The 21,774-nt window shown below is 47.6% G+C and overlaps 1 protein-coding gene across 3 annotated transcripts in view; it reads right to left on the bottom strand.

Annotated features, from left to right (window-relative positions):
* Positions 1-863: 863 nt before the first annotated feature.
* RNF32 (ring finger protein 32) overlaps positions 864-21,774 on the bottom strand; it is a 169,821-nt gene continuing 148,910 nt past the window's right edge. For 2 of the 3 annotated variants that reach the window (XM_063924831.1, XM_063924830.1), the window contains exons 8-9: positions 4,475-4,642; positions 865-1,176 (exon numbers count right to left, since the gene is read on the bottom strand). In XM_063924831.1, the coding sequence (XP_063780901.1) occupies positions 961-1,176; positions 4,475-4,642 (384 nt within the window). In that variant the 3' untranslated portion in view covers positions 865-960. Of the gene's footprint in view, positions 1,177-4,474; positions 4,643-21,774 lie in introns of all 3 variants that reach the window. The other variant, XM_063924832.1, reaches the window with a different exon arrangement.

Genomic DNA, 21,774 nt, shown 5'->3' with positions numbered 1-21,774 from the left:
TTCGGTAACGGCAGGATAGACATTGAAGATGAGCAGCAATCCTGCTGGCCAAGCATGTCCACTACAGATAGTGCACTAAACCCACACCTGTTTCCGTGACATGACGTTATCACCATACACCTCGAAAACCTAGCAATGTTTTTGTAGAATTTTTAATACAGGTTGAACTCGATGGACAACTTGACTTTTTTCAACCTCATTTACTATGTTACTATTTAGCTGCGATGTGCCCTTTAGATGCAGAAATTTGATCACACTATGCACCTGAATGTATGACCATATTTTCCGCTAGCCCTGCCATCTTAGTGCTGACAGCCATTAGCTGTATGGATGTATTTGAGAAGAGACAGCGAGAGACCGCAGGAGGGGAAGGTTGTGAATTTTTATTTAATTTATTCTTGGGTGGATAAGGCATACTTGCCGACGTACTGGCTGCTTCCTCCAGGAGGTTGGGTTAACAGGCCAAGGGGTCGGTCTAGGGGTGTGCAGATCCAGTTGCGTCATCACAACCTTATACACCGCTATGCAATGCTACTATTATGCAATTCAGCGCAAATCGTATCACCAGGTCGCCCACTTTTTCTCCCTTAGCGGACAGCTGCTGGGATGTGCAAGTAGACTGCCACCCGATTTCTGGGAGCCTCCTGACCATTCTAGTAGAGTAGTCAAGTACAGGATAGGGGCCCCAGTATATTGCTTTGCTCAGGGCCTACTATGCTGTTAAGGCGGCCCTGGTAGTACTATAGCAAAAAACTAAGTTTCTAGCAAACAGATGTGTACAAGTTTATATTAAGGCTTTGTGCAAAAATGTTGTACTTTTAAATGAAATATGTATTGAAATGAGCCAAATGCAAAATAAATCATTAATACACCAATTTTTAAACCTGTCAAATCTATATAACATTACCGGGACACGTATGCCACCTAGAAAGTTTATTTGTCTTCACTCCATATAAAACATTAACAGGAGAATATTTTCTTTTGGTACGGAGAACGGCACAAAGGGCAAACGTGGAATTCTCCAACAGAAAAGTCTTCAAATGCCTGAAGACAAGCATGGTGAAACATGTGAGAGCAGGACAGGAGAACGGCCGGACGGTGGCTTCTGTGCTCTTCATTATTGTGATACAGAGGCATGATACATATAGGACAGTCAAATATTTCCTGACGAACAGCCTAGATAACAAAACATGCTGATGAAACCATATTATACAGCTTTAACATACATTATAGAATTTAACAGCTATGCCCACACAAAACTATGGACCTAATTCAGATGCGGTTGCAAAGCGGCTATTGTACGCAAATCGGTCAATGCTCTTTCTGTGCATGTCTGAGCCGCAGCGGTCGCGGTATTAGTCGCAAAGAAAGTGACATGTAGCCAGCGTTTGGGGGTGGTAACGGGGAGTTGCCGGGTAAATGTGGGCCTGTCATGGCTTTTTTTTGTTTGTTACTGGAGAGCCCTCTGCGTCCCAGGAGAGCAGCTCAGCCTGGGCGTCTACAGAGGCACTCAGACTCTGCGACATGACTCCGATTTGTGATGAAGGTAACGATATATCAGCAATTATACGCCGCCAAACGGAAATTATGCAACAGCAGTGGGCATTCCTATGTGCAGGTTAGCTTCTGCCCATATTAGCATTTAATCGCAATTGTCTACGGCAAAAGATAGCAGCAGCAACCACATCCGAATGAAGCCCAATGTGCGCTCGGTTGGTCTGATCACAGAATTCTTTGACAAAAACTATCAGTGGTTACAATCGTGATGCATATGCAATATTCTCATTTATATCCTGAATTAAATGACATTTTTAAATGTAAAAGTTTCACCAGTAGGATATTGCTAAAGTGAAAAGCAAGGAATGATAATTACATTCATTTTTACTGGAAGCATACTGTATGTGTGTAAGCAGTTTTTATCTTTGGTGGTACAAAAAAATTATACCTAGGAACAAAATATATGGGGAGCGTCACAGTTTCATATGATGATGATGGAAATTCAAACTATCAATTGAAATATTGGTCCAATGGAGGCCTGATTCTGATTTGAAACGAAATCAAAATAAAGCAAGTAACTGCCCCTGAGCAGAACCATGTTGTACTGCAGATGGGGCAGATGCAACATGTGCAGAGAGATTTACTGTAGATTTGGGTGTGATGTGTCCTAACTGAAATCTAAATTGTAGTGTAAATATAAAGCTGCCCAACATTTGTGGGCTACATGCAGAAGCAGACAGTATTTACCCTGCACAGAAACAATATCAATGTATTTGCTCCACTTGCATGGTGACATGGGGCCTTATTCAGACCTGATCGCAAAAGCAAAATCTTTCTCTAATGGGCAAAACCATGTGCACTGCAGGTGGGGCAGATATACAGTAACATGTGCAGGGAAAATTAGATATGGGTGGGTTATTTTGTTTCTGTGCAGGGTAAATACTGGCTGCTTTATTTCTACACTGCAATTTAGATTTCAGTTTGAACACACCCCACCCAAATCTAACTCTCTCCGCACATGTTATACCTGCCCCACCTTCAGTGCACATGGTTTTGCCCATTAGAGAAAAAGTTTGCTGTTGCATATCTGAATTAGGCCAATGGTTTGTTCTAGATACAAAGTTACTTTTTTTTCTCTTTACTTCAAAATAAGAATCTGGACCAGGGTGTGATATGACACAATGTCGACAACGGCATAAAGTCCACCTATTCATTATGTTCACCTTATGAATGTTGACACTACTATTTAAGTCTAACCATAAACGCAGCCTAACCCTAATTCCAATCTAACCTAATTGAATGTCGACAATCTGAATACATCCAGGTGTAATAAAAGGAAAAGTTCCTAATGAAGATCTGTTATTGAACTTTCACAAACTCTGCCATTACGGTCCATATTTTAAGGCTATCCATGCTTGAGCACAGGTGACTTAATCCAGATTTTCCATCTTTAGCCAAGAATGGATATCCTTAAAACCTGTACTGTAATAGCGGCGTTTGGGAAACGTAATATATAAAATTTGGAAATTGTTGAAGACTGGAATTTGAGGTCTGCGATTTTCCTTTTATCATACTCTTATCTTAATAGGTCAAATATGTTTAGGAAATCTGCTCCCTCTTGTTTCACAGGGTTTGCAGAGATACTGATCTTTCTCCTGCTGGTATGTCTCGGGGTAGGGCTGCTTTCAGGTCAGCTTTATATATAAAATGAGGGAGCTGTCTCGGGGAGAGGAAATACAGGTTTAATACCAGCCAATTAGTATAGAGGTGGGGTGGACCGTTAGGTTTTATAATGGTGTGGTTTCCTGTGGGCGGGGTGATTGATGCTGGAGAAGCTAGCCAATCTAATAGAGGTGAATAGTCTAAGTTTAGTGCTAGGGATTGCAAACGGAAATGGATGTGTATTTCGCATCCTGACGGTAATAAATACATTGCTAGCATCATCTTGAAGACAGCAGTGGCACTATAAGGTATTTATGTACAGCTGTGTCCGCATACATCAAGCCTCAATACACCATGCAGCACAGGATGCCTGGCGGGAGTGAGCTACCAAGTCCCGTGCAACACTGCTAAAGTTGAGTGAATTTTTTTGCCAAAAATGTGTCTTATTCGCAATGCAGAGACTGTGCTGATTAATTTGATATATGACACAAGTATATTGTGTGAGTCTGTGCAGAACAGAACTTGTATTGGAAAACAGCTGCGGCTGCTAAATTGTAGCACTTTGTGTACAGATTCAGAGCCTCAGTCACACACAGATATACGTACAAGTGTCATATATCAAATTAAGCAGCATAGGGGGTCATTCTGCGTTGATCATAGCTGTTCTAAGTTTAGCACAGCGACGATCGTTAACTCAGACATGCGGGGGGACGCCCAGCACAGGGCTAGTCCGCCCCGCATGTCAGTTCCGCCCCGCCCCCCCCCCCTGCACAAATACAAAAGCATCACACAGAGGCGATGCCTTTGTATTTGAGGAGCAACTCCCGGCCAGCGCAGCTCCTGCAGCTGGCCGGGAGTTACTCGTCGCTCCCCCCAACGGTCCGGCCACGCCTGCGTTGGCCGGACCGCTCCCCCTAAACGGCGGCTAAACTCCGCCGTTCAGCCCCCTCCCGCCTAGCGACCTCCTTTGTCTCAGAGGCGATTGTTAGGCAACGATGACTGCCATGCATCGGCGCACTGCGGCGCAAGCGCAGTACCAACCCGATCGCTGCGCTGCGACAAACTGCAGCGAGCGATCTGGTCGGAATGACCACCATAGTCTCCTTATGAGTCCTAGTCACACTGCAAATAAGATGCATTTTCGGCAAAAAATATGCCAGACACTAATAGATTCTCACACAACCTGGCATTCCAAGAGGGGCTGTTTGATGTGGCTGCAGCAAAGATGTATGAGGACATATCTGTGTATAAAGCTAGTCAGATAGATATGGATTAGTGGGTATTTTTGTATAATTAGAGTATATGACAACCTCACCTGTATTTGTATTTTTTCCCATTCCTCTTCGCCAATTTTTGGATTCAAATTCTCTTCTAGCTGATGGACAGCATTGCGATTTACAGCAATTGATTGGTCAATCTCCCTGAATAAGACATCAATATCTGTGTTGCAGCATCTCAGCAATCTGTCTGATATCTCTGTGAACTGAGACACAAAGAAATATGTCTCAGTCCCTTTAAAATGGAAATTTGAACTTCTGGGTCACAATTGTTATACTGCACCAATAATTACTATGTTTGCAATCTACTGTTCTAAACAGTCTTAAAACATTATACTGAATCAGTTTTAAATAGCTCTTACTTGCATAATTTGAAAATTTAATTTTGGGGACATTTTAAAAAAAATATTAGCTAATTAAGCAATTAAATGCATTTTGTTTTGTATTTTAAAAAAAACTTTTATAAAATAACGAAGTCTTCCTTTTTATGTCCACTTAGTAACTTTTGTTTTCACTAGCGTAATCATAATTAGACCACACTATAAGAGTAGCTCACAGTAAAATCCCTATAATGATGATGATTTAATAATATTAGTATTATTATTATTATTATTTAGCTATCATTATTAACCAACTCACTGAGGTCACTAGAGCACACTACTTTGAAACTGGAGCACTGCCTTACATTTGCCTGGAATACCTGCACTTTCCAAGATATAATAAAGGCAAAGTCTACAAAAATAAGATTTTACTCACCGGTAAATCTATTTCTGGTAGTCCGTAGTGGATGCTGGGACTCCGTAAGGACCATGGGGATTAGCGGCTCCGCAGGAGACTGGGCACAACTAAAGAAAGCTTTAGGACTACCTGGTGTGCACTGGCTCCTCCCACCAAGACCCTCCTCCAGACCTCAGTTAGGATACTGTGCCCGGAAGAGCTGACACAATAAGGAAGGATTTTGAATCCCGGGTAAGACTCATACCAGCCACACCAATCACACCGTATAACTCGTGATACTATACCCAGTTAACAGTATGAAATATAACTGAGCCTCTCAACAGATGGCTCAACAATAACCCTTTAGTTAAGCAATAACTATAAATAAGTATTGCAGACAATCCGCACTTGGGATGGGCGCCCAGCATCCACTACGGACTACGAGAAATAGATTTACCGGTGAGTAAAATCTTATTTTCTCTAACGTCCTAAGTGGATGCTGGGACTCCGTAAGGACCATGGGGATTATACCAAAACTCCCAAACGGGCGGGAGAGTGCGGATGACTCTGCAGCACCGAATGAGCAAACTCTAGGTCCTCCTCAGCCAGGGTATCAAACTTGTAGACTGTTGCAAAAATGTTTGAACCCGACCAAGTAATAGCTCGGCAAAGTTGTATAGGCAGCCGCCCAAGAAGAGCCCACTTTTCTCGTGGAATGGGCTTTTACAGAATTAGGGTGCGGCAGTCCAGCCGCAGAATGTGCAAGTTGAATCGTGCTACAGATCCAGCGAGCAATCATCTGCTTAGAAGCAGGAGCACCCAGCTTGTTGGGTGCATACAGGAGAAATAGCGAGTCAGTTTTCCTGACTCCAGCTGTCCTGGAAACATATACTTTTCAGGGCCCTGACTACATCCAGTAACTTGGAATCCTCCAAGTCCCAAGTAGCCGCAGGCACCACAATAGGTTGGTTCACATTAAAAAATGATACCACCATAGGAAGGAATTGGGAACGAGTCCTCAATTCCGCCTTATCCATATAAAATACAGATAAGGGCTTTTGTATGACAAAGCCACCAATTCTGATACACGCCTGGCCGACGCCAAGGCCCACAGAATGACCACTTTCCACGTGAGGTATTATAGCTCCACGGATTTAAGTGGCTCAACCCAATGCGACTTCAGGAAATCCAACACCACGTTGAGATCCCACGGTGCCACTGGAGGCACAAACGGGGGCTGACTATGCAGCACTCCCTTAACAAAAGTCTGAACTTCAGGCAGTGAAGCCAGTTCAATTTTGGAAGAAAATCGATAGAGCCGAAATCTGGACCTTAATGGAACCCAATTTTAGGCCCATAGTCACCTCTGACTGTAGGAAGTGCAGAAATCGACCTAGCTGAAATTTCTCCTTTGGGGCCTTCCTGGCCTCACAGTACGCAACATATTTCCGCCATATGCGGTGATAATGGTTTGCGTTCACTTCTTTCCTAGCTTCAAATAGCGTAGGGATAACTTCCTCCGGAATTCCCTTTTCCTTCAGGATCCGGCGTTCAACCGCCATGCCGTCAACGCAGCCGCGGTACGTCTTGGAACAGACAGGCCCCCTGCTGCAGCAGGTCCTGTCTGAGCGGCAGAGGCCATGGGTCCTCTGAGATCATTTCTTGGAGTTCTGGTTACCAAGCTCTTCTTGGCCAACCCGGAATAATGAGTATAGTTCTTACTCCTCTCCTTCTTATTATTCTCATTACCCTGGGTAAGAGAGGCAGAGAAGGGAACACATACACCGACTGGTACACCCACGGTGTTACCAGAGCGTCCACAGCTATCGCCTGAGGGTCCTTGACCTGGCGCAATATCTTTGTAACTTTTAGTTGAGGCGGGACGCCATCATGTCCACCTGTGGCCTTTCCCAACGGTGTACAATCATTTGGAAGACTTCTGGATGAAGTCCCCACTCTCCCGGGTGGAGGTTTCTTAGTTGTCCACTCCGGGAATGAACACTGCTGACAGTGCTAACACATGATTTTCCGCCCATCGGAGAATCCTTGTGGCTTCTGCCATCGCCATCCTGCTTCTTGTGCCGCCCTGTCGGTTTACATGAGCGACCGCCGTGATGTTGTCTGACTGGATCAGCACCGGCCGGTGTTGAAGCAGGGGTCTAGCCTGACTTAGGGCATTGTAAATGGCCCTCAGTTCCAGAATATTTATGTGTAGGGAAGTCTCCTGACTTTTCCATAGCCTTGGAAGTTCCTTCCCTGTGTGACTGCCCCCCAGCCTCGAAGGCTGGCATCCGTGGTCACCAGGACCCAGTCCTGTATGCCGAATCTGCGGCCCCCTAGAAGATGTCTGCAGCCACCACAACAGCGACACCCTGACCCTTGGAGACAGGGTTATCCGCCGATGCATCTGAAGATGCGACCCGGACCACTTGTCCAACAGATCCCACTGGAAAATCCTTGCATGGGACCTGGCGAATGGAATTTCTTCGTAAGAAGCTACCATCTTTCCCAGGGCTCGCGTGCATTGATGCACCGACACCTGTATACGTATTAGGAGGTCTCTGTCTAGAGACAACAACTCCTTGGACTTCTCCTCCGGGAGAAACCCTTTTTATCCTGTTCTGTGTCCAGAACCATACCCAGGAACAGTAGACGCGTCGTAGGAACCAGCTGCGACTTTGGAATATTCAGAATCCAGCCGTGCTGTTGTAGCACTTCCCGAGATAGTGCTACTCCGACGAACAACTGCTCCCTGGCCCTCGCCTTTATAAGGAGATCGTCCAAGTACGGGATATTATTTCGGCCATTACCTTGGTAAATACCTCGGTGCCGGGGACAGACCAACGGCAACGTCTGGAATTGGTAATGACAATCGTGTACCACAATATTGAGGTACTCCTGGTGAAGAGGGTAAATAGGGACATGCAGGTAATCATCCTTGATGTCCAGTGATACCATGAAATTCTCCTGGCTTGCATTAATCGCCCTGAGCGATTCCATTTTGAACTTGAACCTTCGTATATAAGTGTTCAAGGCTTTCAATTTTAGAATGGGTCTCACCGAACCCTCTGGTTTCGGTATCACAACATTTTGGAATAGTAACCCCGGCCTTGTTGAAGGAGGGGTACCTTGCTTTCACCTGCTGGAAGTACAGCTTGTGAATTGCCGCCAGTACTACCTTTCTCCGAGGGCAGCCGGCAAGGCTGATGTGAGGTAACGGCGAGGGGGAGTCGCCTCGAAGTCCAGCCTGTATCCCTGTGATACTATTTGCAGAACCTAGAGATCCACCTGTGGGCAAGCCCACTGGTCCCTGAAGTTCCCGAGACGCGCCCCTACCGCACCTGTCTCCATCTGTGGAGCCCCAGCGTCATGCGGTGGACTCAGAGGAAGCGGGGGAAGATTTTTGATCCTGGGAACTGGCTGCTGGTGCAGCTTTTTTCCTTCTTCCCTTGTCTCTGTGCAGAAAGGAAGCGCCTTTGACCCGCTTGCTTTTCTGAAGCCGAAAGGACTGTACCTGAAAATACGGTGCTTTCTTAGGCTGTGTGGAAACCTGAGGTAAAAATTTTTCTTCCCAGCTGTTGCTGTGGATACGAGGTCCCAGAGACCATCCCCAAACAATTCCTCACCCTTATAAGGCAGAATCTCCATGTGCCTTTTACAGGCAGCATCACCTGTCCACTGCCGGGTTTCTAATACCCTCCTGGCAGAATGGACATTGCATTAATTCTGGATGCCAGCCGGCAAATATCCCTCTGTGCATCCTTTATATATAAGACAACGTCTTAAATATGCTCAATGTTAGCAATATATTATCCCTGTCTTCAGTGGCGTAACTAGAAATTATTCTCCCCCAAGCCCAAAAATTCTTCGGCGCCCCCCCCCCCATAATTGGCACTAGGAAAGGGACAAACATGTGCGCGCCGAAGGCGCGCGGCGCCAAAAAGGGGCGTGGTTTTGTTTAAATGGGCGCAGCTTCGCATAAAGAGGCGTGGCATTGCAGGAATGGACTACCTTATACCCCATTTTTGCAACCTGCACGCCCAGACGTTAGCCACCACAGGAAAGAAAAATAATCCTGATTCATGCCCCTTCCATTATTTGTCATTTTTCCTCCTTATAGTAATGCCCAGTATACATTATGCCACATACTGCAAAGGCCCTCAGACATTATGCCACACACAATAATGCACATGACACAATATGCACACACCGTAATGCCCCCGACACATTATGCCACACACCGTAATGTCTATGACACATTATGACAGGAATCGCAATGCCCGTTATACATTATGCTACACACTGCAATGCCCCTGATACATTAAAGCACATACCACAATGCCCATGATATAGTATACCACACACCGCAATGTCCGTGATACATTATGACACACACCGCAATGTCCGTGATACATTATGACACACACTGCAATGAACCTGAGACATTATACCACATACCACAATGCCCATGATATAGTATACCACACACCGCAATGTCCGTGATACATTGACACACACCGCAATGCCCGTTATACATTATGCCACACTGCAATGACCCTGAGACATTATACCACATACCACAATGCCCGTGATATAGTATACAGACACCGTAATGCCTGACACATTATGCCACACACCGCAATGCCCATTATACATTATGCCACACACTGCAATGACCCTGAGACATTATACCACATACCACAATGCCCGTGATCTAGTATACCATACACCGTAATGCCTGTGACACATACCGCAATGCCCGTTATACCCTATGCCACACTGCAATGCCCCTGAGACATTATACCACATACCACAATGCCCGTGATATAGTTTGCCACACACCGTAATGCCTGTGACACATTCTGACACACACCGCAATGTCCGTGATACATTATGCCACACACCGTAATGCCCATTACACATTAAGTCCTACATTAAGGCTTCTAATTACTTTTAAATTACCTGCTCGTTGCCAGGGGTTTCATGCTCTTGGTTCCATGCACGGTGCCAGGGGTTTTCATGCTCAGGGTGTCATGCTCGTTGCCAGGTGTTTCATGCACTCGGTGTCATGCTCGTTGCCAGGGGTTTCATGCACTGGGTGTCATGCTCATTGCTAGGGGGTAGTGCTTGTTGCTAGGGCTGTGCTCCCAGTGCCACATATGTCCTCAGTGCCAGATATTCCCCCACGGTGCCAGGTACTCACATGCCCCCAGTGCCACATATGCCCCCAGTGCCAGATATTCCCCCACAATGCCAGGTGCTCACGTGCCCCCAGTGCCAAATATAGCCCCCCATGTGCCAGGTACACATACAGTGCCATATATGCCCCCTCAGTGCCATATATGCCCCCTCAGTGCCTCCCCAGTGCCATATATGCCCCCTCAGTGCCCCCCAGTGCCATATATGCCCCCTCAGTACCCCCCAGTGCCATATATGCCCCCTCAGTGCCCCCCCAGTGCCATATATGCCCCCTCAGTGCCCCACCAGTGCCATATATGCCCCCTCAGTTCCATATATGCCCCCTCAGTGCCTCCCCAGTGCCATATATGCCCCCTCAGTGCCCCCCAGTGCCATCTATGCCCCCTCAGTGCCCCCCCAGTGCCATATATGCCCTCAGTGCCCCCCAGTGCCATATATGCCCCCTCAGTGCCATATATGCCCCCTCAGTGCCCCCCGCAGTGCCATATGTGCCCCCCGCAGTGCCATATGTGCCCCCTCAGTGCCATATATGACCCCTCTGTGCCCCCCCCAGTGCCATATATGCCCCCTCAGTGCCCCCAGTGCCATATATGCCCCCTCAGTGCCATATATGCCCCTCAGTGCCACCCCAGTGCCATATATGCCCCCTCAGGCCATATATGCCACCTCAGTGCCCCCCCCCTGTTCCATATATGCCCCCTCAGTGCCCCCCCAGTGCCATATATGCATACCTCCCGCAGTGTCCCGCGATGGGGGGGGGCAGTTGGGAGTCTCCTACAGTCACTGCAGCAGAGCAGTAGTGAATAGACGCTGTGCGCATGCGCACAGCGTCTATTCAGCGCAGACAGAGGGAGAGAGGGCATGCCAGCAGCTCACAGAGCGCTGGGCATGCCCCCTCAGTGACGAAACGGGGGCGTGGCCCGCGATTGCGGGTCCTCCGCGAAGCCACGCCCCCTTTTCATAGGACACGCCCCCCGACACGCCGGAGACTCAGAGGGACACAGGAGAGGCGCACGCTGTGCCCTCCGTGTCCCTACTTCACAGCGGGGGGCTAGTGTTAACAGATTGACATGCGGACGTTTGTCCGCATGTCAATCTGCTCTAAATCAGTGGCGGCGCCCCCGCAGCCCCTCGCCCCCAAGCCACCGCGAGGGCTGCGGGGGCAGTAGTTACGCCACTGCCTGTCTTAGCGTATTAATATTATCTGACAGGGTATCAGACCACGCTGCAGCAGCACTATTTATGCTGAGGCAATTGCAGGTCTCAGTATATAACCTGAGTGTGTAAATACAGACTTCAGGATCGCCTCCTGCTTTTTATCAGCAGGTTCCTTCAAGGTGGCCGTATCCTAAGACGGCAGTGCCACCTTTTGACAAACGTGTGAGCGCCTTATCCACCCTAAGGGATATCTCCCAACGTGACCTATCCTCTGGCGGGAAAGGGTACGCCATCAGTAACTTTTTAGAAATTACCAGTTTCTTATCGGGGGAAACCACGCTTCTTTACACACTTCATTCATTCATCTGATGGGGGAACAAAACACTGGCTGCTTTTTCTCCCCAAATATAAAACCCCTTTTATGTGGTACTTGGGTTCATGTCAGAAAATGCGTAACACATTTTTCATTGCCGAGATCATGTAACGGATGTTCCTAGTGGATTGTGTATATGTCTCAACCTCGTCGCCACTGGAGTCAGACTCCGTGTCGACATCTGTGTCTGCCATCTGAGGTAACGGGCGTTTTTTTGAGCCCCTGATGGCCTTTGAGACGCCTGGGCAGGTGCGGGCTGAGAAGCCGGCTGTCCCACAGCTGTTACGTCATCCAGCCTTTTATGTAAGGAGTTGACACTGTCGGTTAATACCTTCCACCTATCCATCCACTCTGGTGTCGGCCTCACAGGGGGCGACATCCCATTTATCGGCCTCTGCTCCGCCTCCACGTAACCTTCATCATCCAACATGTCGACACAGCCGTACCGACACACCGCACACACACAGGGAATGCTCTGACTGAGGACAGGACCCCACAAAGTCCTTTGGGGAGACAGAGAGAGAGTATGCCAGCACACACCAGAGCGCTATATAATGCAGGGATTAACACTATAACTGAGTGATTTTTCCCCAAATAGCTGCTTGTATACATATATTGCGCCTAAATTTAGTGCCCCCCCTCTCTTTTTAACCCTTTGAGCCTGAAAACTACAGGGGAGAGCCTGGGGAGCTGTCTTCCAGCTGCACTGTGAAGAGAAAATGGCGCCAGTGTGCTGAGGGAGAAGCCCCGCCCCTTTTTCAACTGACTTTCTCCCGCTTTTTCTGGAATACTGGCAGGGGTAATTTTACATCTATATAGCCTCTAGGACTATATATGATGTAGATTTGCCAGCCAAGGTGTCATATATTGCCCTCAGGGCGCCCCCCCCAGCGCCCTGCACCCATCAGTGACCGGAGTGTGAGGTGTACATGAGGAGCAATGGCGCACAGCTGCAGTGCTGTGCGCTACCTTGGTGAAGACCGAAGTCTTCTGCCGCCGATTTTCCGGACTCTTCATGCTTCTGGCTCTGTAAGGGGGACGGCGGCGCGGCTCCGGGAACGAACACCAAGGTCGGGTCCTGCGGTCGATCCCTCTGGAGCTAATGGTGTCCAGTAGCCTAAGAAGCCCAAACTACCACCTGTTGGGTAGGTTCGCTTCTTCTCCCCTTAGTCCCTCGATGCAGTGAGTCTGTTGCCAGCAGATCTCACTGTAAAGTAAAAAACCTAAATATACTTTCTTTCTAGGAGCTCAGGAGAGCCCCTAGTGTGCATCCAGCTCAGCCGGGCACAAGAATCTAACTGAGGTCTGGAGGAGGGTCTTGGTGGGAGGAGCCAGTGCACACCAGGTAGTCCTAAAGCTTTCTTTAGTTGTGCCCAGTCTCCTGCAGAGCCGCTAATCCCCATGGTCCTTACGGAGTCCCAGCATCCACTTAGGACGTTAGAGAAATTAGGTTTGTAAAAATCGGTTTTTAATTACCTACCGGTAAATCCTTTTCTCGTAGTCCGTAGAGGATGCTGGGGTCTATATTAGTACTATGGGGTATAGACGGGTCCACCAGGAGCCATGGGCACTTTAAGAGTTTGAGAGTGTGGGCTGGCTCCTCCCTCTATGCCCCTCCTACCATACTCAGTCTAGAAACTGTGCCCAAGGAGACGGACATCTTCGAGAGAAGGATAGTGGCGAGATTCACACCAGCTCACACATACAAGACAAACCAAGCTAACTAGCTTGAACCTCAGCAACCGCTGAAACATTACTTACCAAGTAACAATGCAGTACATAACTAAGAACAAAGTTGTACAGAACCAGATAATCACTGCAGGAAAACGAAAATCCTCTACGGACTACGAGAAAAGGATTTACCAGTAGGTAATTAAAATTCTATTTTCTCTTACGTCCTAGAGGATGCTGGGGTCCACATTAGTACCATGGGGATGTACCAAAGCTCCCAGAACAGGAGGGAGAGCACGGAGGCTCCTGCAGAACTGATTGACCAAACTTTAGGTCCTGAGAGGCCAAAGTATCGAACTTGTAGAATTTAGCAAACGTGTTCGATCCTGACCAAGTAGCTGCTCAGCAAAGCTGTAAAGCCAAGATACCCCAGGCAGCCGCCCAGGAAGAACCCACCTTACGAGTAGAGTGGGCCTTAACAGATTTTGGAAACTGCAATCCTGCCGTAGAATACACATGCTGGATAGTGAACCTGATCCAGGGAGAGATCGTCTGCTTAGAAGCAGGACACCCCATGATCTTGGGGTCATACAGGACAAACAGAGAGTCGGATTTTCTGTGATGAGCCGTCCTCTTCACATAGATCTTCAAAGCCCTCACAACATCCAAGGACTTAGATGTAATTGAAGAGTCTGTAGCCACTGGCACCACAATAGGTTGGTTGATATGGAAAGCCAACACAACCTTTGGAAGGAACTGCTGATGCGTCCTGAGCTCAGCTCTATCTTCATGGAAGATTAAGTAGGGGCTTTTACAGGACAAAGCCCCCAATTCCGACACACGTCGAGCCGAGGCTAAGGTCAACAAAGTGACAGCCTACCACGTGAGAAATTTGACCTCAGCCTCCTGTAAAGGCTCAAACTAATCCGATTGCAGGAAATGCAACACCACGTTAAGATCCCAAGGTGCTGTCGGCGCCACAAAGGGAGGCTGGATGTGCAGAACCCCTTTCAAAAAGGTCTGAACCTCAGGGAGGCCAGCCAATTGTTTCTGGAAGAAAATAGATAAAGCCGAAATTTGGTCCTTTATGGATCCCAAACGCTGGCCCAAATCAACACCTGCTTGCAGGAAGAGGAGAAACTGTCCAAGTTGAAACTTCACCGTAGGAAATTTCTTGGATTCACACCAAGACACACATTTTTTCCAAATGCGATGGTAATGCTTAGACGTTACCCCTTTCCTAGCCTGTATCATGGTAGGAATAACCTTGCTCGGAATACCCTTTTGGGCTAAGATCAGGCGTTCAACCACCATGCCATCAAACGTAGCCGCAGTAAGTCTTGATAAGTGAACGGCCCCTGTTGTAGAAGGTCCTCGCAAAGAGAAAGGGGCCTCCGATCGTCCAGCAGTAAGTCCAGAAGATCCGCGTACCAAGCTCGCCTTGGCCAGTCCGGAACAATTAGAATTGCCTGAACCCTTGTTCTCTTTAAGAGTTTTAGAATTCTTGGAATGAGTGGAAGTGGAGGGAATACATTTACTGACTTGAATACCCACGGAGTTACCAGGGCATCCATCGCCACTGCTTGTGGGTCTCTCGACCTGGAACAGGACCTCCAAAGTTTCTTGTTGAGACATGAGGCCATCATGTCTATGTGAGGCACGACCCAATGACTGGTCACTTCTGTGAATACTTCCGGATGGAGGCCCCATTCTCCTGGATGGAGATCGTGTTTGCTGAGGAAGTCCGCTTCCCAGTTGTCCACTCCTGGAAAGAAGAGCGCTGACAGCGCCAATGTGTGCCTTTCCGCCCAGAGGAGGATTCTTGTCACCTCTGACATTGCAGCTCTGCTTTTTGTTTCTCCCTGTCGGTTTATGTAGGCCACCACCGTTACATTGTCCAACTGTGCTTGAATGGCCCGATCTTGTAGAAGATGTGCAGCTTGGAGAAGATCGTTGTACCCGGCTCTCAGTTCCAGAATGTTTATTGGAAGAATGGCTTCCAGGTTTGACCATCTTCCTTGGAAAGTTTCCCCCTGGGTGACCGCTCCCCAACCTCTGAGACTTGCATCTGTGGTTAGAAGGATCCAGTTCTGAACTCCGTACCTACGGCCCTCCAGAAGGTGAGGCATTTGCAGCCACCAGAGGAGCGAAATCCTTGCCTTCGGTGAGAGACGTATCCTCTGGTGCATGTGCAGATGAGATTCCGACCATTTGTCTAAATGATTCAGTTGGAAGGGTCGAGCATGGAATCTTCCATATGGTAGAGCCTCGTAGGAGGCAACCATCTTCCCCAGAAGGCGAATGCACTGGTGAACCAATACCCGGGCAGGTTTCAAGACATCCCGGGCCATTGATTGTATTACCAACGCTTTCTCCACCGGTAGAAACACCCTCTGCACTTCCGTGTCGAGGATCATTCCCAGGAAAGACAAAATCCTTGTCGGTTCCAAGTGTGACTTTGGAAGGTTCAGGATCCAACTGTGATCCCTGAGCAGTCGAATCGTGAGCGCAATGGACTGCAACAACTTCTCCCTGGACACTGCCTTTATCAGCAGATCGTCCAGGTATGGAATTATGTTCACTCCCTGCCTGCGGAGGAGAACCATCATCTCTGCCATCACTTTGGTGAACACCCTCGGTGCCATGGAGAGGCCGAATGGCAGTGCCTGGAACTGATAGTGACAGTCTAACAGTGTGAATCGGAGATAAGCCTGATGCGGCGGCCAGATTGGAATGTGGAGGTACGCATCCTTGATATCCAGGAATACCAGGAACTCCCCCTCCTCCAGACCTGTGATCACCGCTCTCAAAGACTCCATTTTGAATTTGAACTCCCTCAGATAGGGGTTCAACATTTTCAAATTCAAAATTGGCCTGACCGAACCATCTGGTTTTGGAACCACGAAAAGGTTTGAATAGTAACCCTTGTTTTGCATCTGAGGTGGAACTGGGACAATGACCTTTGACTTCTCCAATTTTTGGATCACTTCATGATTTGAAGAATCGGTGAGACGGGAGTTCTTGAAACTCCAGCCTGTACCCCTGGGACACAATATCCTGCACCCAGGGGTCCAGACCGGATGATACCCACGGGTAGTCTTCAGGTTGCCGGCGGCTGGGCTCCCGGCGACCACCATACCGGCGCCGGAATCCCGACCGCCAGCATACCGTCATCTTTTCTCCCTCTTGGGAGTCCACGACCCCCCTGGAGGGAGAATAGATAGCGCTGCGCGCGTAGTGTGCCACCGTGCCCGCAGCGTGGCAAGTGCAGCGAGCCCGCAAGGGGCTCATTTGCACTCGCCCAGCTGTCGGTATGCCGGCGGTTGGGACCCCGACCGCCGGCAAACCATACTACACCCGACACCCACACGTGGCTGAACCGTCAGAGCCTCGCCCCCACCGGCCCTTCCTCCAGGCCGTGCGGTCCACCGTCATGCTGAGGATTTTGATGTACCAGAAGCAGGCTTCTGGTCTTGGGAACCTGCAATAGCAGGTTTTTTGGATTTTGCACGACCTACTCTAAAGAAGGTGTTAGAAGGCTTGGCCTTTTTTGTTTTTGCTGTCCTAAAGGACTGTGATGGAAATGAAGAAAAAGGTTTCTTCGTAGCAGGTGCAGCTGAGGGAAGAAAAGGTGACTTACCCGCAGTTGCCGTGGAAATCCACGCATCCAACGTTTCTCCAAATAGAGCTTGACCTGTGTATGGTAGGTTCTCCACACCTCTCCTGGATTCCTCGTCGGTAGACCATTGGCGTAGCCAGAGTCCTCTGCGAGCCGAGACAGACATGGAAGATATCCCTTCAACCATCGAGCCCAGGTCTTTCATGGATTCCACCATAAATCCTGCAGAATCCTGTATGTTACGTAAAAACAATTCAACGTCACTTTTATCCATTGAATCCAATTCCTCAAGTAATGTGCCTGACCACTTTACTATAACTTTAGAGATCCATGCAAAGGCAATAGTAGGTCGCAATATTGCCCCTGAAGCCGTGTATATGGATTTGAGCGTAGTGTCAATTTTGCGATCAGCCGGTTCTTTTAACGCAGTAGAACCCGTGACAGGTAAAACCACCCTCTTCAACAGTCTGGAAACAGATGCGTCAACTATGGGTGGGTTTTCCCATTTCTTTCTATCCTCCTCAGGGAAGGGAAAAGCAACCAGAACCTTTCTGGGGATCTGGAATTTTTTCTCTGGGTTTTCCCAGGATTTTTCAAATATAGCGTTTAATTCTTTAGACGTAGGGAAGGTTAGCGAGGCTTTCTTATTACCCATGAAGTAAGCCTCCTCAACCTACTCAGGTGTTGCGTCAGTAATAGTCAAAACATCTCTAATGGCTTCAATCATCAACTGCACCCCTTTTGCAAGAGATGCCGCCCCCCTCAGCACATCCCCCTCACTGTCTGCCGTGTCAGAATCAGTATCCGTGTCATCTTGCATAATCTGGGCAAGAGAGTGTATTTTTGAGAGTGTATGCTAGGGGGCCCTGAAGGAATAGGACCAGACCATACAGCCATAGAGTTTTGTAAAACCTGAGTTGCTGTCTCAGTTTTTGCTACCCTAGTAGAAATCTGAGAGATCATACCCTTAAGAGAGGCTAACCACTCTGGCTCATTAGCAGGAATCTGTGCTAAAACAGTACAATCCTGATTACATGGAATGGGGTCATCCTGAGAAGACATATACTCTGCTGCATATGACACAGAGTCCCTAGACATGTCAGTTGGGGACAACAAACACTCCACACACACACAGGGAAAAGGCAGACAGAGTTTCCCCCCAAGAATACCAAGAGAGCCACAGAGATTGGAGCCAACCCACACACAGCGCTTCTTAGATAGAGGAAAACCACTATACAGCACTTAAGGGGGGTACTCACGGGAGAGATGTGTGCTGAACGATCTTAACACAGACCGCTCAGCACACATCTCTCACCCCGCTCAGCACAGCGCGATGTGCTGAGCGAGGGGGAAAGCCGACGGGGGGCCGCTCACTTCACACAACGGTGAAGTGAGCGACCCGCTAGATTGAGCCTGCATGCAGCTCAATCTAGCATCGGCGATAGCGATGCGCGGGGCCGCGCATCGCTATCGCTGGACGGCATACACACGGCAGATCCGTGCTTAAAATCTAAGCAATCTAGCAAGATTGCTTAGATTTTAAGCACGGATCTCTCCGTGTGTACCCCCCTTTACTGTGAACCTTAATAGGTTACACAGTATCTACACTGCCTTCCCCCTTTTACAACCCCCTGGTACCATACAAGATAGCTGGAGTTGACGAGGAGGAACAGCTCTCCCTGTCAGCGTCTTTGCAGGCAGGAAAAATGGCGCTGAACGCTGCTGGGTCTGCTCTGAGGAGAAGCTCCACCCCCTTTCATGGCGCTGCTTCCCGCTCCCTGGTTCTTTATACTGGCCTGTAGAATAACTGCTGGCATGGATCCGGGGTCCCTGACAGGCTTCTGACCAGTGTAGGGTGTAGGCGCTGGCTCAGGGCTCCCCTCACAGCACCGCACAATGTTTCACTGAGCCCCGGAGCGCAGTTAGTAATGCACTCCCTACCTTGTTGCCTTCACACTGGCTCCCCGCTTGCCAGGGGACCGGTGACTCACTCCCCACTGAAGTCTTCTGGCTCTGTAAGAGGGTGGCGGCATGCTGCGGGGGTGAGCGATCATCTGTAGCGGCGAACGTTCATTCCCCTCCGGAGCTCAGTGTCCTGTCAGCGGAGATAGTGGCCATTAACCTCTCTGGGTTGGACACTACTCCCCCCCTTAGTCCCACGAAGCAGGGAGGCTGTTGCCAGCAGCCTCCCTGTGCCTAAAACTATTAAAATAAAATAAAAACAGAGAAACTCCTATGGAGCTCCCCTAGCTGCGGCCGGCTCCTCCAGGCACATTTTCTAAACTGAGTCTGGTAGGAGGGGCATAGAGGGAGGAGCCAGCCCACACTTTCAAACTCTTAAAGTGCCAATGGCTCCTGGTGAACCCGTCTATACCCCATGGTACTAATGTGGACCCCAGCATCCTCTAGGACATAAGAGAAATATGCTAAAAAAAAAGTAATCTCGGCAAATTAACAAAGATTTACGTAGTGAATATGTTTATTATTGGATATTAACGTAATTGTCTAAAATCTAAAATTATTATAAATTATTATAAATTATTTTCAGGATCATTTTCATCATCAACTGTCTTTAATTTACAAAATGACCTAAATGAAAGTGGATCCAGGAACCTGTAGACACCAGAAGCGCCAGGCGTGCTTACCATGAGCGCCCCACACTCCTGACTACAAAGAGGCGGACATTTAATCTAAACAGACAATAGATAAATCATTTCCGAGCAACTTCAATACTTGTTTTTCCAATCCATTTTTCATCATGCTGAAAACATTTGTATTATACTAAAAGAATTAACCTGACATTCTAGTTCAAACTTCACAATATATTTCTTCTTAAAAAGAGGAAAAAAGAAGGAGCAAAGTTAAGATAGCACTGATAGAAAGGTTCCATTAGACAGAGCGAGCAGTCCTAGGGCTTAGAGCAGTGTTTGTTTAAGAGAAAATCGCAGTGCTTATTACTGCAACCAAACTATATCGCTGTATTGTGTTCATGTGAAGAAAGGAACGGCCTGTTTTCTTCCTAGACAGATTTGGACAGCTTTTACAAATTGAAGTAGCAATGTAAACCAATTAACAAGTCACGTATGCCTTTTATATTTAGTTTCTAATTTATCTTTGCTAAAAGTTCTTTTGTTACTCAAGATAAACAGATATGCAAAGCCTTGCTGGTCATGTATGTCATACCGATGAATGGGTAGGAAAGGTGTGTCTTTTCACTGATTAACCACAATAAATGTATATGGAGAATCAACAGGACTTTGTCATTTTTCTATAGGATTAGAGACATAAGATTGCTGGTGAAACAATATTTACATTTACCTACAGTTATATATAATTTCTTATTTGCACTGAGTAAAAATAGTTACCAGATTTCATTATAAACAGTCATAGGTAATTTTACTGTCAAATGACTGCTATTGTAACATTAAAATGTTTAGAGTTGAAGAACACCCGTCATTATCAATGTCTTTTATTTCTCTAACTATAATGAATCCATAAAACAGTTTGGGGTTGTCTATAATTTTATTATATGTAAACATCAGCAAAATCATTAAAACCACCTGCTTAATATTCTGTGGGTCCCCCTCGTGCCGCCAAAACAGCAATGACCCATCAGGCATGGAGTCCAGAAGACCACTGAAGTTCCCCTGTGGTATATGGCACCAAGATGTTAGCAGCAGATCCTTTTAAGTCCTGTTAGTAGCGATTTGGGGCCTCTATGACTTAGACTTGTTTTTCCAGCACATCCCACAGATGCTCAATCAGACTGAGATCTGGAGAATTTGGAGGCCAAGTCAACACCTTGAAATCTTTGTCATGTTCCTTAAACCAATCATGAACTATTTTTGCAGTGTGGAAGGGTGCATTATCCTGCTGACTGAGGCCACTGCCATTATGGAGTCCCGTTGCCATGAAGGTATGTACCAGGTCAGCATCAATGTTTATGTAGGTGGTGCGTGTCACAGTAACCCAGCCATCCACATGATGTAAAAGAAAACGTGATTCAGAAGACCAGGCTACACTCTTCTTTTACTCCATGATCCAGTTATGACACTTACATGCCCATTGTAGGCACTTTCGGTATTGGACAGGGGTCAGCATGGGCACTCTAACTGGTCTGTGGCTACTTGGCCCCACACACCGCAATCTGCGATGCATTCTGTGTTCTGACACATTTCTATCATAGCCAATATTAAAAGTTTTCTGCAATTCTACAACTTTTTCTGCAATTTGTGCTACAGTAGCTCTTCTGTGGTATCAGACCAGACAGGCTAGCCTCCGCTCCCCACACGCATCCATGACCCTGTTGCTGGTGAACTGGTTGTCCTTCCTTGGACCACTTTTGGTAGGTACTAACCACTACATACCAGGAACACCCCACAGGAGATGCTTTGACCCAGTCCCATACAAAACAACTACAGTACTGAGTACTGAGTAGTTTTATACTTACCATGTGGCGAGTTCTCCCTTCCTGATCTGTCATGTCTCGTGCCATTGCCGGCAGTGGGAACTGCTGGGGAGGGGTGCACACCACAGGCTCCTACAGCACACGACAGCCATCCTCGATTATTATATAGATTATATCTCAAACACACTCCTCA

This window comes from Pseudophryne corroboree, chromosome 5 (assembly GCF_028390025.1).
Source record: "Pseudophryne corroboree isolate aPseCor3 chromosome 5, aPseCor3.hap2, whole genome shotgun sequence".
Classification (NCBI taxonomy): domain Eukaryota; kingdom Metazoa; phylum Chordata; class Amphibia; order Anura; family Myobatrachidae; genus Pseudophryne; species Pseudophryne corroboree.
The sequence above is the reverse complement of the archived record's forward strand: the minus strand, read 5'-3'. Positions and strand labels throughout refer to the sequence as shown.